Source organism: Octopus bimaculoides, chromosome 4 (assembly GCF_001194135.2).
Source record: "Octopus bimaculoides isolate UCB-OBI-ISO-001 chromosome 4, ASM119413v2, whole genome shotgun sequence".
NCBI lineage: Eukaryota > Metazoa > Mollusca > Cephalopoda > Octopoda > Octopodidae > Octopus > Octopus bimaculoides.
Window position 1 is genome coordinate 41912133 of NC_068984.1, and position 15749 is coordinate 41927881.

At 35.1% G+C, this 15749-nt stretch overlaps 1 protein-coding gene across 1 annotated transcript in view; it reads right to left on the reverse strand.

Annotated features, from left to right (window-relative positions):
* LOC106881746 (DALR anticodon-binding domain-containing protein 3) overlaps positions 1-15749 on the reverse strand; it is a 41597-nt gene that overhangs the window by 23382 nt on the left and 2466 nt on the right. The window contains exons 2-6 of the mRNA XM_014932239.2: positions 13544-13854; positions 12217-12536; positions 9503-9582; positions 8012-8128; positions 4181-4263 (exon numbers count right to left, since the gene is read on the reverse strand). Of these exons, the coding sequence (XP_014787725.1) occupies positions 4181-4263; positions 8012-8128; positions 9503-9582; positions 12217-12536; positions 13544-13854 (911 nt within the window). The remainder of the gene's footprint in view (positions 1-4180; positions 4264-8011; positions 8129-9502; positions 9583-12216; positions 12537-13543; positions 13855-15749) is intronic.

Below are 15749 nucleotides of genomic sequence, written 5' to 3' on the forward strand. Positions count from 1 at the left end.
GTGCATCACCCTGTGGTGGGGATGTGGCACGTCACCCTGTGTGGGGATGTGGTGCGTCACCCTGTGGTGGGCTGTAGGTTTGGAGAATGTCAGAGTGGTGAGATTGAGGTGACTTACAAGAAGATCCAAGAATTCGCTCTTGGTCTGCGAGATGGTTGCTATGCAGCAGGGCAGCATGTGCAGATGTTGCAAGAGGCACGGAAGCAAATGTGTTGTTGAGGAGGAGTCTTCTGCACAAATCAATCAGTAGCAAGTGTGTCTGAAGAAAGTCTGCACTCATTATGGGCTGATGGACACCAGCGATGGTGAATGCCCATGTGTATTTTTGTGAGCCGATGTTGAGAGAAAGAGTGCAACGACTGTATGCCTCGATTGTGGACCCGATGGTGGCTGTTAAAGGTTGGCTCTGCTTTCCATGACAGAGGTCCCTTGCTGATACTGAGATCACACTGACTTCTGCTCCTGCGTCGATTAGGAACCTGCGTCTGGAGCTGCGATCGTGGACATAGAGGAGCGTCTAGTCATGTCTGCTGGCTACCAGGGTGTTCAATGGCGCCCAGCCCTGGAGTTTCCCTGAGTCACTGGTGAAGGGGTCCCGAAGCTACATAGTTTGCACTTATCAATTCTGAAGGCTTGGAATCACCTAATTCCTCCTCCAGTATCTTGGCTGCCGCTTCTCTTTCATCATCATCATCATCATCATTTAACGTCCGCTTTCCATGCTAGCATGGGTTGGACGATTTGACTGAGGACTGGTGAAACCGGATGGCTACACCAGGCTCCAATCTGATTTGGCAAAGTTTCTACAGCTGGATGCCCTTCCTAATGCCAACCATTCTGAGAGTGTAGTGGGTGCTTTTACGTGCCACCCACACGAGGCCAGTCAGGTGGTACTGGCAACGGCCACACTCAAATGGTGTATTTCATGTGCCACCCACACAAGAGCCAGTCCAGGGGCACTGGCAACGATCTCGCTCGAAAGTCCATTACACATGCCACGAGCACAAGTGCCAGAAAGGCAACGCTGGGCACAGGTACCATCCTGATTTCGCTTTCGCTTGCCCCAATAAGTCTTTGCAAGCTGAGTTTCGTGTCCAATGAAGGAGACGACGTTGGCATGGGTGCCAATCGTCGAATTTAGTTCGGTTTTGATTTCAGGTGCCATCCCGATTTCGCTTTCGCTTACTCCAATAAGTCTTCGCAAGCTGAGTTTTGTGTCATCCACTAGCCTATTTTTCAATATGGCGTATTTTTTCATAGGTAGGGGATGGGTTAAAGTGTCCTGCACCCTTGTTGCTGTGTCTTCTAGTGCTGCCACAATGTGCAAGTACTTCATTTGGTCAGCTGTTACCTTGTTTACATCGAGTTGACCTTCTGTCTGCATGAACTGTGGTAGCCTCAGTGTTGTTTTGTTGCTAGCCATGTTTATTTCGATAGTGAGAGCTGGTATTCTATCGTCGGGGTGACCAGTTATAGCTTTGTTAAGCTATATGCAAGCAAACTAGTGGTGATGAGAATACATTTATCAAAGGTTCATTACTTTACGCACATCAGAGCTTAAGTCGTCAGTTATTTCTGTTTAGTTCACTCAGATTCGTTTCACACTCACCGTTGACATTCTTTTGTTTTGCTTTTCCTACTGGGAGTTCTTTTTGTTTTGCTGCTGGCCAACTTACTAGCTAGCATGCAGCAAAGTTTCTGTCTACAGTTTGTCAGTCATGAATCCTGCTCTACAGGAGTATCTTATAAAATGATACAAACAAATGACAGAAACACAAAGTTGATGTATTAGTTTCATGTTTGAATGAAGGAAAAAAATTTAGGAATATTTTTGTGTTTTGGACTGTTTGCTGTATTGGTATGGCAGACTGACCTTTATGGGGCTGAAGTGTTTCACCAACTCCTTAACGTTCTTTTCACTGCAAATTACACCCTACTCCCCACTGCATCCACTGCTACTAATAACTCTGTAAGCCAACACACGTCTTTCTCTTTCTTTCAGCCACGACCACTAATTTTCAAGGTCCATGCACTCTGTACCTACATTATGTATTTCCACCCCACTCCCAAACTGCTTAACAATTTACAGCTAGCTCATAGTTTTCATTGACAAATGCCTGACAGAGTTCAATCCAAATTCTTTCACCCTTGATTGCTACCGGCTACTTTCATGTCTATGAAACCAATTATATTCATCATATTCATCATTTAATTCTTCTTTCTCTCCCAACTCCTTTTCACTAAAGGTATCAAATTACCTGACATTGACATTCCTCACAGTAGTGGTAAATACTTTCTCAACTATAACACCATTTCTGCATTTGGTATCTCTACTACTACACTATTCTCATGTAACTGGGGTGGTTATGGCAACAAGGATAGATACCCACTACACTGAGCACCAAATTTTCAGTCAATTCATCAAACTCCACTTTTCTCAATTCCTTCATCTCTGCAGCCTTGATCATGACTTGAAACCCAGTCTTGATTCACTGTCAGACACTTCAAATGACTTAGATACTCACTTGTCATTGTCGAAGTCATTCATACCAATGACTGTAAATATTGATTGCTCTTCCCTCTTCTCATTCCACACCTGCTCCACCTATTATATTGACAACTGTAACAACAACACCAATAAAGGTAATATTTTCCCATAGCTGACATGATTTACATGGAAGATAGGAAATGATCAATTATATGATGACAATGTATATTTACAACCATCATGGTGTGTAGACAAGGGTATACACACCCACACAAATAGATATATAAATATACATACATACACACACACGCACACACACATACAATAAATATTAGGCTTCTTTCAGTTTGTGTCTACCAAATCTACTCAGAAGGCTTTAGTCAACTCTGGGCTATAGTACACAGTCAAACGCATGTGTATGCATGCAAATGTATTGCGGTGTGTGCAAATGCCTAAGTGAATCTGCACTGGGTTACAAAGAGCGAAGTCACTGTTTGTAAATGGGCTGCAACTGGTCACATTTGTTGACAATATTTGTCAACAAATCATCCACTAGAATAAAATATCAAAAAAAAAAAAAAAACCCAGCAACAGTAGATCATCAAAATCCTACCGCTGATATTTCTCTATCTAACCCATGCCAGCATGCAAAAATGGATGTTAAAACAAATGAAGAAATGAACACCATTTTTGTGGGTATATGTCTAGGTGTACATGTAACAAAAACACTCTTTACATAATTATTAATTCTTGTCTTAAAGCAAGTTTGATGTCTTAGAGGTATGGTTAACACTTTAGCATTTAAATCAGTCATATCTTGCCAAAATATTCTACCAATTTTATGTTCAAAATGGCCAGATCCAGCCTCTTAAACTTATGCTACAATGTCATCTTAAAAATAAATAATCATACCATTGAAATCTTGAAACTATGAGACAGTGTATGATTAATTCAAAACAATGTGGATAAATAAGCATTACGTTTGACAGAGTAATCTGAATGTTAAAAGGTTAATTGTAAGTGTAACCACATGAATATGATTTCAAACATTTTACAGTGATTGAAGAAGTGAAATAGCAAAATGGATTTAGTATTTGATCTTTAGTTCAAAAGTCTTATGTTAAAATTCAAATTTGCTGCAGGTGTCTTGCTGTGTATTTGGACAGTACACTAAATTCTTTGAGACTTGCTTCATCTAGATGTAAGGAATATGCACAAGAGTATTTAGGCATGCTGCCTAAGATATATGGGGCAAGATTTCTCTTTCTTCAATGTAAGACATGAAACTGAAGCCTAGTACCAGAAGTTTAGAACTCGTTTAAGTATTTAGTAGACATATTTTACATTTATCAATCGTCAAGGCTTACACATACTGGATTATTATACTTGTACATAGACAATAGTAGAATGTTTTTACTCCATGTTTCAGTGATTAACAATATAAAAAGTGTGAAGCTTGTATAATATGATGGATATTTTATACATCAATGCACATAATCAGTATGATTCATTTTCAGCATGGAAGCATAAAGCATATTTGATTAAAACAAATTAACATTGACATAAACTTTTGTAAGCAAAGCACAAAGATATATGCACATTTACCCATATGTAACAGTGTTAAACAACAAAACTCAATAATATTCATAAACATAATAAATAGCTGACACATAAATGCGTGTATGTATATACCTGATGTATTCTTCAGCTGTTACACAATCAATAGCTTCTTTGAGAGATTTTCTCTTGGTGGTTCCACCAAATACAACATGTGCCTTGTAGGGAAAAATAAAATCATTTAAATTATATTGAATTTTATTTACATTTTGGGGATAAATTGATCTGTTGAGGAGGAGACAAAATGAGACTGTGACCAATTCAAGGACATAGGAAATGCTAGTGGAATAACAAATAGGATTGTTGTTGCTGTTTCATTCCAGATCAGCTCAGATTAAACAAGTGATCTAGTAATGATTATCCCAACTTTTTCAGACACAGTGTATTTAGGACTACATTATTTAGTTTGCCCTTGTTTTAAGCTAACAGAATATGATTTGAGGAGATTTGGCTATTGTTTCAAGCAAATTAAGTAGCTATGAAGAAGATCTGTCACTGGTTTGCAACATTTAGGACTCAAAATGAAAAGTGGGTTCAGTTTTTCTAAATGCTTACTTCACCACTATAGAGCACATTACATATACATTAGGAGATAAACTGACCCCATTATATAACTAAATCAAAGTGGTGCTGAAAAGTTAGAAATTCATATGCTCTGAGCAAACATCACAAAGTACCATAAGTAAGCTTGGAAAATTGACAAGTATTTAGTTCTGCCCATGTATGCATGCAAGATAGACGTTAAACGATGATGATGATTTTGTTAGCTCACATGCAACAGGAAGCTACTCTAGTTTATATCACATTCGAATAATTACATAAGTTGGGTACTCCAGTAACTACACAACTATGATACAAAATTATTTTACTAACACTGGATATTTTGTCTCATAGATCCATGAAGAATAAACAGGAAAATCAGTCTTGGAGTTGAACATAAAATGCAGAAGTATGAATTTAATTGACAGTAACTCTACTGTTTCTGCCAATACTTGCCCTCATTAAAATTCATTCACTTCACAATGAAGAACAAACATTTTTCTAATTGAATAAACATCAACAGGATACATATTTTCTTAGATACAACAAACATTTTGTACAGTCTTTTATAAAGGCAGTGAATCTTAACTTCTGTCATCATCTCAGTATAATATACATTATTTTATTAACTCTGATAGTATGACAACTTAATCTTAATTCAACATAGAATAAACAATTAGGATTGAAGATACAATCATCTTCATCATCACTGTTTAACATCTGTCTTCCATGTTGGCATGCGTTGGACTGTTAGTCAGGATTCAATGAGCCAGAGGACTATGTTCAGCTCCACTGTTTACTCTGGCATGGTTTCTATGGCTGGATGCCCTTCCTAATGCTAACCACTTTACAGAGTGTCCTGGGTGCTTGTTTTTTTTTTTTGTGACACTGGCATTAGTAAAGTTGTCAAGTAACTTGAAAGACAAAGGAAAAGGAGAATCCTCTTTGACTGAATAGGGTTGTAACAGGGTGAGAGGTTGCTTTATGCCAGGTGTTTTGTTATGCAAAAGATACATGGCTATCCAAAATTATATAACAGTGGTCAATGAGGTGTCAGAGGGTACTCTCAAGGTACAAGACGTTTAAAAGAGAATACAGACTGAGGAACAGGAAACGTGGGTAGATAAGTTCATAAGAGTGAGCGGAGAGTGGCAAATGGTTATAAAGGGAGGTAGAAGTTAATGTAGAGAATGATGTACAAGGGTGGTGGTGTGGTCGATGGTAAATATGAGCATAGGAGAGAAAGTAAAGGAAATAGCTAAGGAATGTGATAAATGACCGTTCAGGAAGGATGGGGAGCAGCATTATGATAAACTTGTGGATAGATCAGTAAAAAAAGAGATGATGTGTGAGGTAGGAGAGTAGAGGAGAGAGAAAGATGTACAGTGATAGGGATGGAAGTCAGGGATATAAAGTAGTGGCTATAATGAGTGGAAACAAAGATAGGTGGGTGGGTGTCAATGGCAGATATGAGAAAGCATTGAGAAGGATTGATGATATGAAAGGGTGCAGAGAATGAGAGCAAATGGGTGAGGGTGTTAAAGATGAGGTATGGCAATTCTAAGATGTAGCTCAGAGGAGAGAGAGAGAGATAACTGTAGAGAGAGATAACTGTAGAGAGAGATAACTGGAGAGTGATCAGTGGAAAATATGATGAAGGGATAATACTGAGAATGAGGGATGGATGTTGAAAGAAGTGGTTCCAAGGAGATGGGGAAGAAACTCACAGCACAAAGTGGATAAAGTATGTGCAAATTCTGCAAGCATGTAAAAGTGGATGTGAAAATGAAGATATTGCTGCTGATGATGATAATTACAGTGATTGGAGAAGTGAAATGGTAAAGTAGATATGGTACATGATCTTAAGTTCAAAAGTCTTGAGTTCAAATTCAAATTTACAGATGTTTTGTTGTGTATCTGAGTAATGCATGAAATCTCTCACTGCATTTAGACATCAGGAACAGGCACAAGATTAGTTGAGCATGTTGCCTAAGATATCTGGAGTAAGATTTATTCCTTATCAACTTGAGTGTATAGACATAAATACAATGCTTTTAGGACTTCACTTTCACCATGATTGTTGGGTCTTATCAAACTCAGTGACATTGTCATCAATCTCGACATTTTAAGATCAGCCTTCACTGCTTTGTTCTATAACTTCCTGGGTCTCCCTCTAATGCAAGTTTCTTACAAAAGTTTCATTCACTTTATTGATCGGCACTTCTTTATACAGCTGTCATTCATATGCACCAAGTGACCATACGAGTGCAGTCTTCTCTCTTGCACACTACATCTGATTGTTCTTATGCCAAATTTTTCTCTTAACAGATCTGTATGCTGTTATACATGCATACTGATACTGCACATCCTTTGAAGCTTACTAGCTTCATTCCATTCCATTCTAGTCATCACATGTCCCTTGAATTTGGAGCCCACATTTCACAAATATTAACACAAGTATCATACAACTTGCTTTCACTCCAAGAGAGAAATCTTTTGTTACTAACAGAGGTTATTGCTCCCTGAACTTTCTCCTTCCTATTCTTATTCTAGAAACTATTCCTTTAATAATAATATTCTTCTCTACTAATAAAGTGAAAAAAAAAAATGGTAGGGGATTGTCTGTAAGATTGATGTCCTGCACTACCTGATTATAAATTTAAATCTTGTTTTCTCCATACCCCACTCAGCAAATCACATTAGTCTAAACTGCCTCAATTATATTAAATACACCCCACCTCTCCAAAAAATACAATTGTTTAGAGAATAAATAATTTTGAGATTACATTAATATGAAATACATTATGAAATTAGTTTCGGTATATTTAGTGAAGTGAACATAACTACAAATAAACACAGTGGCTTTTATCACAGAACATTGGCCTAATAGGCAATTTCTATTAATTTATTTTTTCTTTCAATTTATGCAGTGAAGTATGATGAGCGACTCTAGACTAGTTGTCATATAATTCTAACCTCCTCACTGCTTCACATACTAACCAGAAAAATGAAAAAATACTAGTCTTTGACAGGTATCATGCTGGTGTCACAAAAAAACACTCTCAGTATACTCTGCAAAATGGTTGGTGTTAGGAAGGCCATCCTGCCATAGAAACCATGTCAAGTGAAAATGGGCAAAAGAGACTTGGTCCCTTGGCCATGAATCAGAAGGCAGAATTGACTTGGATCATGATGACCTACCATAAACATACAGGCACAGAAAGCAAACATAAAACAATGGTAATAATTTGCATTGAAAATTTAATTTCCATAAATGTAATGTTTCTTTCTTTAAATCCTAGAAGCTTTATTGATTTATCAAAAAAAAAAAGAAGAAAAAAAACTGAGTGTAATCCAACAGTTTACCTGCTGTAATTGTTTACAGTTGTCTGACAGGATTTTCCAAATGAGATGGACTTGCTGCTGGACATATATTTCAGAAGATGGTACAAGATGAATACAACACCTAACAGGCTGATCCTCCTATGATGAAAAGGAGACATGTCAGAACAATTTTACATTATATTTATCTACTGATTCAACTTTCTTTTATATCCATTTTCCTATGCTTATATAGCTAGGAAAGGTTTCGTTGAAACAAGTATTTTAACAGTTACCTACCCTTATTGCTCATCACTAAGGCAATTTTTTGCCAAAAAGTTAAAATTCATAGAAACATTTATTTCAAATTTAAAACCAAATATAAAAAGCTTTTTTTTTAATGATTAGTCATTGTAATTAATCACTTTTTAAAGTTAATAAAGTTATAATCATACATACAGTAAAGTTAAAATAAGGTTTTAAAAAATTAAATTTCACTAAAAATAATTTTTTTTTTATTAGATACAGAAAAGCATAAATGACATCAGCTGTTGTAAAACAGTTTTCAATGCTCAAAAATTTGTTGCAAAAGATAGGAATTTTTTTGCTTACAAATATAAAGCATTATATCATATTGTACAATGATAAATTTCCACAATATTGTTTTAAAGCTGTTTTGATAATACTTGTGTATCATAAAGTAATCAAAACTATAGTGAACTCCCTAATGTTTAAGGATTTATTAATAATAATAAGGTTAAAATCTGTGAATTAAGTTTAAAAAAGTATGAAAATAAGGTTAAAATCAAGCAATTTTAAATATTAAAAAAAAAAATTGTCCTACTAATCACTCAATGTGAAGATGAAGTGGAATCAATTTTCTGCCAGTGATATATCATGACTGTATTCATGGCACTAAATAATTAGTGCCATGATAATTAGTAATAATTATATATGATGACGAGAAAAACACAATAGCTAAAAATGTCTATTTAACTTTGATCTTGGCAAGGAAGGGTGACAATTCTGAACATGTTTCAGTTTTATTAGATTTTCTAAGTGGAATTTAGGTTTTTCTATAATCGCCACATTAGTAATAAGAGAATCATTAAAGGATAAATAACCAAGGACGCCACCTACACCAAAAATAGCAGCCAAGTTACATCACACTCAATGTAGTTATGATGTAAAATCTGATCAATAAACAATTCTTACACAGTGAAGAGAAAACAGTTATGCTTCAAGGTCAGATTAAAATTTTAACCAAACTGAAACAAGCAGAGTTATATACCCTGAATTAAGAACACAAGTTTTATTACTATAGTGGTTATGAGGTTTGAACTAAAGATTGACTGGTCAGTTGTAGTTTGACATCAAATCCATTAGCATTGGAAATTTCTCATATTTTGCTATGACTTAAAAACATTTAATGTATGTGTGTGTATGTGTATGTATGTGTGTGTGTGTATGTATGTGTGTATGTATATGTGTGTGTAACTCAACATCTCTAAACATGAAGTAGGTTTACTTACTGACCTTTTGTTGTAGAACTTTAGAACAGGATTCAAGTTGAGACACCCGTAACATTAGAAGTGTTGGGTCATCACCTTCAGTGACTGAAAAAATTAGATAAACGACTCAAGGTAAAAAATATAGAATATTAACATTCTTAAGCATACATGTGATAGATGATATTTAGATATCTATGCATGAAATTGATATCATTGTGATGGATAATCTCAGAGGATAGAATCTCTCTTGCCTCATAAATGTCTAGAATAGTGCCATAGTTTTATCCTTTGTACAATCAGTCTGTCAAGATGTTTCATGTATCTCACTTGTAGTATCTTATAATAATTTGAAATTAAGAAAAATCTTTAATCTTACCCTATTAGGCCTACTTTCTCTCAAAGAAGGGCATAGAAAAGAACCAACAAATGATATTATCAGGAACACATAACAAACAAACCCAATAGACTCAGTCTTTGGTAATATTATTAAAAAACAACAAATCATTTCTTTTATTTTCATGTAACACAATGTCATGAAAGTTATGTATTTTTCTTACATTAACCTTTTACTTGTTTTACTTTCTTATATTAACCTTTTACTTGTTTTACTTTCTTATATTAACCTTTTACTTGTTTTACTTTCTTATATTAACCTTTTACTTGTTTTACTTTCTTATATTAACCTTTTACTTGTTTCACATTTGATATACAGGATATATTTTTCCATGTGTCCATATATCACATGATACATAATTCCATTTTTATTTCAGCTACTAGAACAACTTGGGACTTAGAGAAAGGGAAGTTTATATTACTCAGCAAACTGAAAGTCTGGAAACAAGCATGGACATTCAGGACAAACATATGAAAATGCTTGGGGCAGGCAAAGGGTTAATTAATAACTAATAAACACATGATCTGCAAGCCTGAATAAAAATGTAGGTATTTCAGTTTTGATTTTTACAAGGAGAAGCAGCAACTTTCTTAGGTGGTCTCCAATTTTCTTCCTTCTTTGATATCCTTATATCATCATCATTTTATTGTCCATTTTCTATGCTTGCATGAATCAGATGAAACTTCTTGAAGTAGGTCTTCTATGGCTGGAAGTTCGTTCTTCCAGTTGCTAACCCTCAATTGTTTCCAAGCAAAATAATATCTGGGGCAGATATTATTTTGTCACACAACACTACAAACAAATGACACTGTTTGTATGAATGTTGGTTCTGTTTACAATTTGTATACAGATATTAAGACGACAAAGACACAAACATAATCATACATGTGCCATCAACATCATCTTTTAACGTTCATTTTCCATACTGGCAGGGGTTGGACGGTTTGACTGAAGACTGGCAAGCCAGGAGGCTGCACCAGGTTCCAATCTGATCTGGCAAGGTTTCTACAGCTGGATGCCCTTCCTAACGCCAACCACTCTGAGAGTGTAGCAGGTGATTTTTATGTGCCACCAGCACGGGGGCCAGTCATGTAGAACTGACATTGACTATGCTTGAATGGTGCTTTTGAGATGCCACCAGCACGGTAGTCAGTCAGGCAGTACTGGCAATGACCACGCTCGAATTGTGCTTTTTATGTGCCACCGGCAAGGGAGCCAGTCAGGCAGCACTGGCATCAACCACACTCGTATGGTGCTTTTTACATAAATATACAAACACATACATATGACACGTTTGTTTCTGTTTCTGCCAAGCAAATTCAGTCATAAAGCATTGATCAGTATGTATGAGAAGATACCTTCCAAAGGTGCCATATAGTAAAACTGAACCCAAACCACTTGACTGCAAAGAGAATCTCTTAACCTACAACTATTCCTGCATGTCTACACAGTCTAGTACATTATTTTATCATATATTTTTTTTTATTCCCTTCAAACATTTTTTGAATGTTTATTCAGTTAGTAATCACAAATTAACTCCCTTCGTGTCACAGGGTCCATCAATATTGCTATTGGTTGACAGGCTGAAGCATTTTACTGTAGCTCTCTAGTTTTAAAAAAAAACAAACTGGCACTGCTTATACTAGCATATAATCCTTCATCAATATTTTTATTTCCATCATGGTGATGAGCTGGCAGAATTGTTAGCACACCAGGCAAGATGCTTAGCAGCATTTTGTGTATCTCAATGTTCTGAGTTGAAATTCTGCTGAGGTTGACTTTGACTTTCATCTTTTCAGGGTCCATAAAATAAGCACCAGATGAGCACTGGGGTTGATTTAATCAACTTGGCTCCTCTCCCAAAACTGTTGGTCTTGTGCCAAAAATTGCAAGCAATATTTTTATTTCTATTAGTGATGTAGTTATTTTCCAAGTGAACCATGCTCTTGGTTTTTGACTGAAGTCATTTCACTTCCTTATATTGTTAATGACTTTTGGATTAAGTATTTTCCCCACTCTTTCCTAAAAGTCTTAAACTTGCTAATTCTTTGTTAACGATTTAACTTTTTTTTTTTATACTGCTTTATCTTGATATAAATAGAAATATAACCAACCATATAAACCAGCAGAGCCAAAAACTTGATAAGTCCCATTACCTACTAGTTCAATTTAAGAAATAAAATTTTGAAGATGCTACAATGCAACATAACTAGTACAACATAGTGGACTATGCAATATAGTTCAAAACTATGGCACATCTTCTATGATCTACTCTCAAATATCCAATCTATGAAAACTGCACAACAATAAAATAAGATTTTTCTCTGATTGTAATAGAATATTACCTTTCACTAAATGAAGATTTTTATCAAATCCTTTAATTCTCTCACATTTTCCTTCTTCAGAATCTAAGTAATTTTTTAAATCTAAAACTATATGGTTTTGTACAAAATCATCTTTATTTGATGTGACTGCACTGTTTGTGGAAAAGTGATGCCTGAAATTGGACTTGTTGGCTGCCTGACACAAGGTTGATTGTACTGCAGATGACCCACATGGCAAAGAAGCATCAACAATTTTCTGGGAAATGTGTGTTGCATTCAACATCTGAAGTAACTCTGCATCCCACTGATTAGAGTCTGAAATAATCCCTGCTACAGAGTACCTGGAAATGAGAGAAAAACATTTTGAAAGCTATGTTAACTCTGGTTCATAACTTTACAAGTGTAAAACAAAAAGAAATTTCAAATCAGAAACTATAAGACTTGATAGATTATGCAATGTACATTCAGTAAAACTATTCATATTGAAAGTATCTAGGGTGCAGGTTTCAGCTGAATCTTAAAAGAATACAAGACTTTAATTTAGGTTAAAAAGGTAGCTAAGACATCTCTCTCCCTCTTCATTTAACATTTAACAATCAGTAATGTAAGCTAACAAAACACCCAACAAACTAGACAGTTTTGTGAACAAACTCTTAATCTGCATACCATTCATCACTGCTGATGTTACTACATTCTCCTCTCTCTCTTCTCTTATTTTAACAATATTTATTCTCTTTTACTACCAATACAGTCACTCCAGGTATAACTTTTCAAAACTACATGCTTCTGGAATTCTCTTCACATATACTTTCTAATCTACAAATTAAGAACAATTTGTTTAGTAATTAAAAATACAAACACATGAGTGTAAACTGAAATTTTTAATGACAAGGCCATGCACATATCCATTCAACATCTAGAAAATACATTTTACTAAGAATGGCCAAACTATTTTCTCATTTTAGCATATTCAATATAGTTTGAAGAAAAAATTGACCTTGCCTAATTAAGAATATCATGCATGATCACACTAATCTTGCTTATCATTCCCAAGTCCCCAGCTTACCAGAGACTAAGAAAGTAAGATGTCTAAGGAAGTTGCTCTGTTGGTATTTAAGACATTGACCATCTTATTTTTATAGCAGATTTAGAACTTAAAATATATGGACCTGATATCAAAGGTCATATTAAGCATGAAAAATGAGACTACACATGATTTGCATTCTACTAGAGTAGGATCATACTTGTCTTTAGAGAACAAAAGTTGATACAGATTCAGTTTTCTTTTACACACAAAATCAAAAATAAAATAAAATTTACACAGAAAGGACAATAATACTCTACATACCCACTGGCAGTCAATAATTTCATGATGTGATCTAATAAAATAATTTCTCGGATGTGTTCAAGGTGATCAAGAGATTTGTTCTGCTGTGTGTTGATATGACTACAGTTGACAAATATGTTGTAGCCCTGTCTGTCTGATATTAGTCCATACTGGTTACCCTGCATCTGAACTAATTTTAAAACATGTTGAAAGGCATGAGGACGTTGAAGGTGAAAAACTGCCACAGCTTCCTTTGTTGGTTGACCACAAGTCACAGGTATTGACCATGTTTTGCTTCTTGTCTCAATCTCAGAATATATATGCTGCCAAGTCTAGAAGAAATAAATTTTCATAAATATTAATTTAAAATTTCCTTTGAATTTTAATTAACTTTCTCAAATTTTATTAGATATAGTGAAATGAAAAATAGTTTAGCTCTTCTGAGCAAAACATATTCCTGAGTTATTTACTTTTGTAGAAGGAAAATGAATACATGCATGGTCACGTGGTTAAGATGTTCACTTCACAAACAGGTATTTCTGGGCTCAGTCCTACATGGACAAGTGCTTTCTACAACACCTTTAGTTTATCTCAAGCCTTGTGAGTGAAATTGAGTAACTACAAACTGTTCAAAGCCTGTCAGAGTGTACTCATTTTTAGATGGAAGACCTAATCTATTGCCTGTTGCAGTGCCAACATATAATCTTTGAGCGTCTTTAGCAGAGTCCATTCTGACCAGATTTCCTGACTGAGCATTATTCAATATGTTGATATGCAGACTTATACAACTCTTGAGTCATCAGTTCTCTCCTTTGTTTCCCACAACCAATTTCAGAACCAGTCTTTCTCTGACTTAACCATTAATAATCTTATAATAATTCTGTTTGTCCTTCTGTTACTTAACCTGTCTGTAATGCTTCTACGTGATTAGTTGAAGGGAAAAGAAGAGGGTGGGGTGAATGAGGGATGCGTGAGAAGAGGAGGGGAGGGAGAGGTGGTAGTGAGTGAAATGTGTAATTGTTTTTTTAACTAAGTTTTTTACCTCCATTACTTAGCTCATCTGTAATGCTTTCACATGACTAGTTGAAGGGAAAGGTGAAGAGCGAAAGAAGAAGGAGAGAGAAAAAGAGGGTAAGATGAAGAGTGAGAGTGAAAGGAGAGTGCTGTGTATTAAGCATGTAAAATTGTGCATAAAGTATATAAAGTATATATATAAAGTGCATTAAGTAATCATCGTATTCCAATTTCCTCCACTTTTAAATGATTAATAGATGAGCAGCTATCTTTTGATACAGATACAACACAGGCTATGCATTCAGGTTTTTGGATAAAGTTTACAGAAATAACCTAAGTTTACCATTAATTCTGTGAAATATGCATGGGTCTTGCTAGTAAAAACATTAATAATTAAAAATGAGAAAATGAAAATAAAAGGAAAAAATAAATTATTTTTTAAATGGTTGAGTGGAGAAAGGTATTTGAATATTTACAGCAAATTTGTTTGTTGATACTGGGTAAATTCTGTGAATGTTAGCTCACGTAGATGTGGGATGTGGTACTAAATTTTCAAGGAATAATAGACAGAAAGGAATGTTTTATTCAATGAGATTTTCCTCTTATTTATTTAAAGCTACAAAATCTTAAGATAAACTCTCACATTATATGGAGTCCTATATAGTATTCAATCTTATTACTATACATTTCTCATTGTGCATTAAATCATTTAATGCCAGTAAACATTTAAAACTTCAAGTTGCCGAATACAGATGAGTTAAGATTCCAATAAGTGTACAAAGTCTATTACAGAAATAAAACGAGGAAATTTAGGTAAAGACAGCAGATAGGAATATAGGTGTATAAGTACCAGTAATTTAGTTCTATATTTAAGAGATGAGGAATTATGTACATTATTTACAATTGACGGATATTTGTCCTTATCTTGTGTGTTGTTAACACGTTTCAGCTGATAGACCCTCCAGCCTTCATCAGGTGTCTTGGGGAAATTTTGTACCTGGGTTCTCATTCCTAAGGTATTTTTCGATGTTGTTGTTATTATTATTATTATTCAGGTCACTGCCTGGAATCGAACTCGGAATCTTGGGGTTAGTAGCCCACGCTCTTAACCTGATGAAGGCTAGAGGGTATATCAGCCGAAACGTGTTAACAACAAACAAGATGAGGACAAATATCCGTCAATTGTAAATAATGTACCAGTAATTTATTTAAA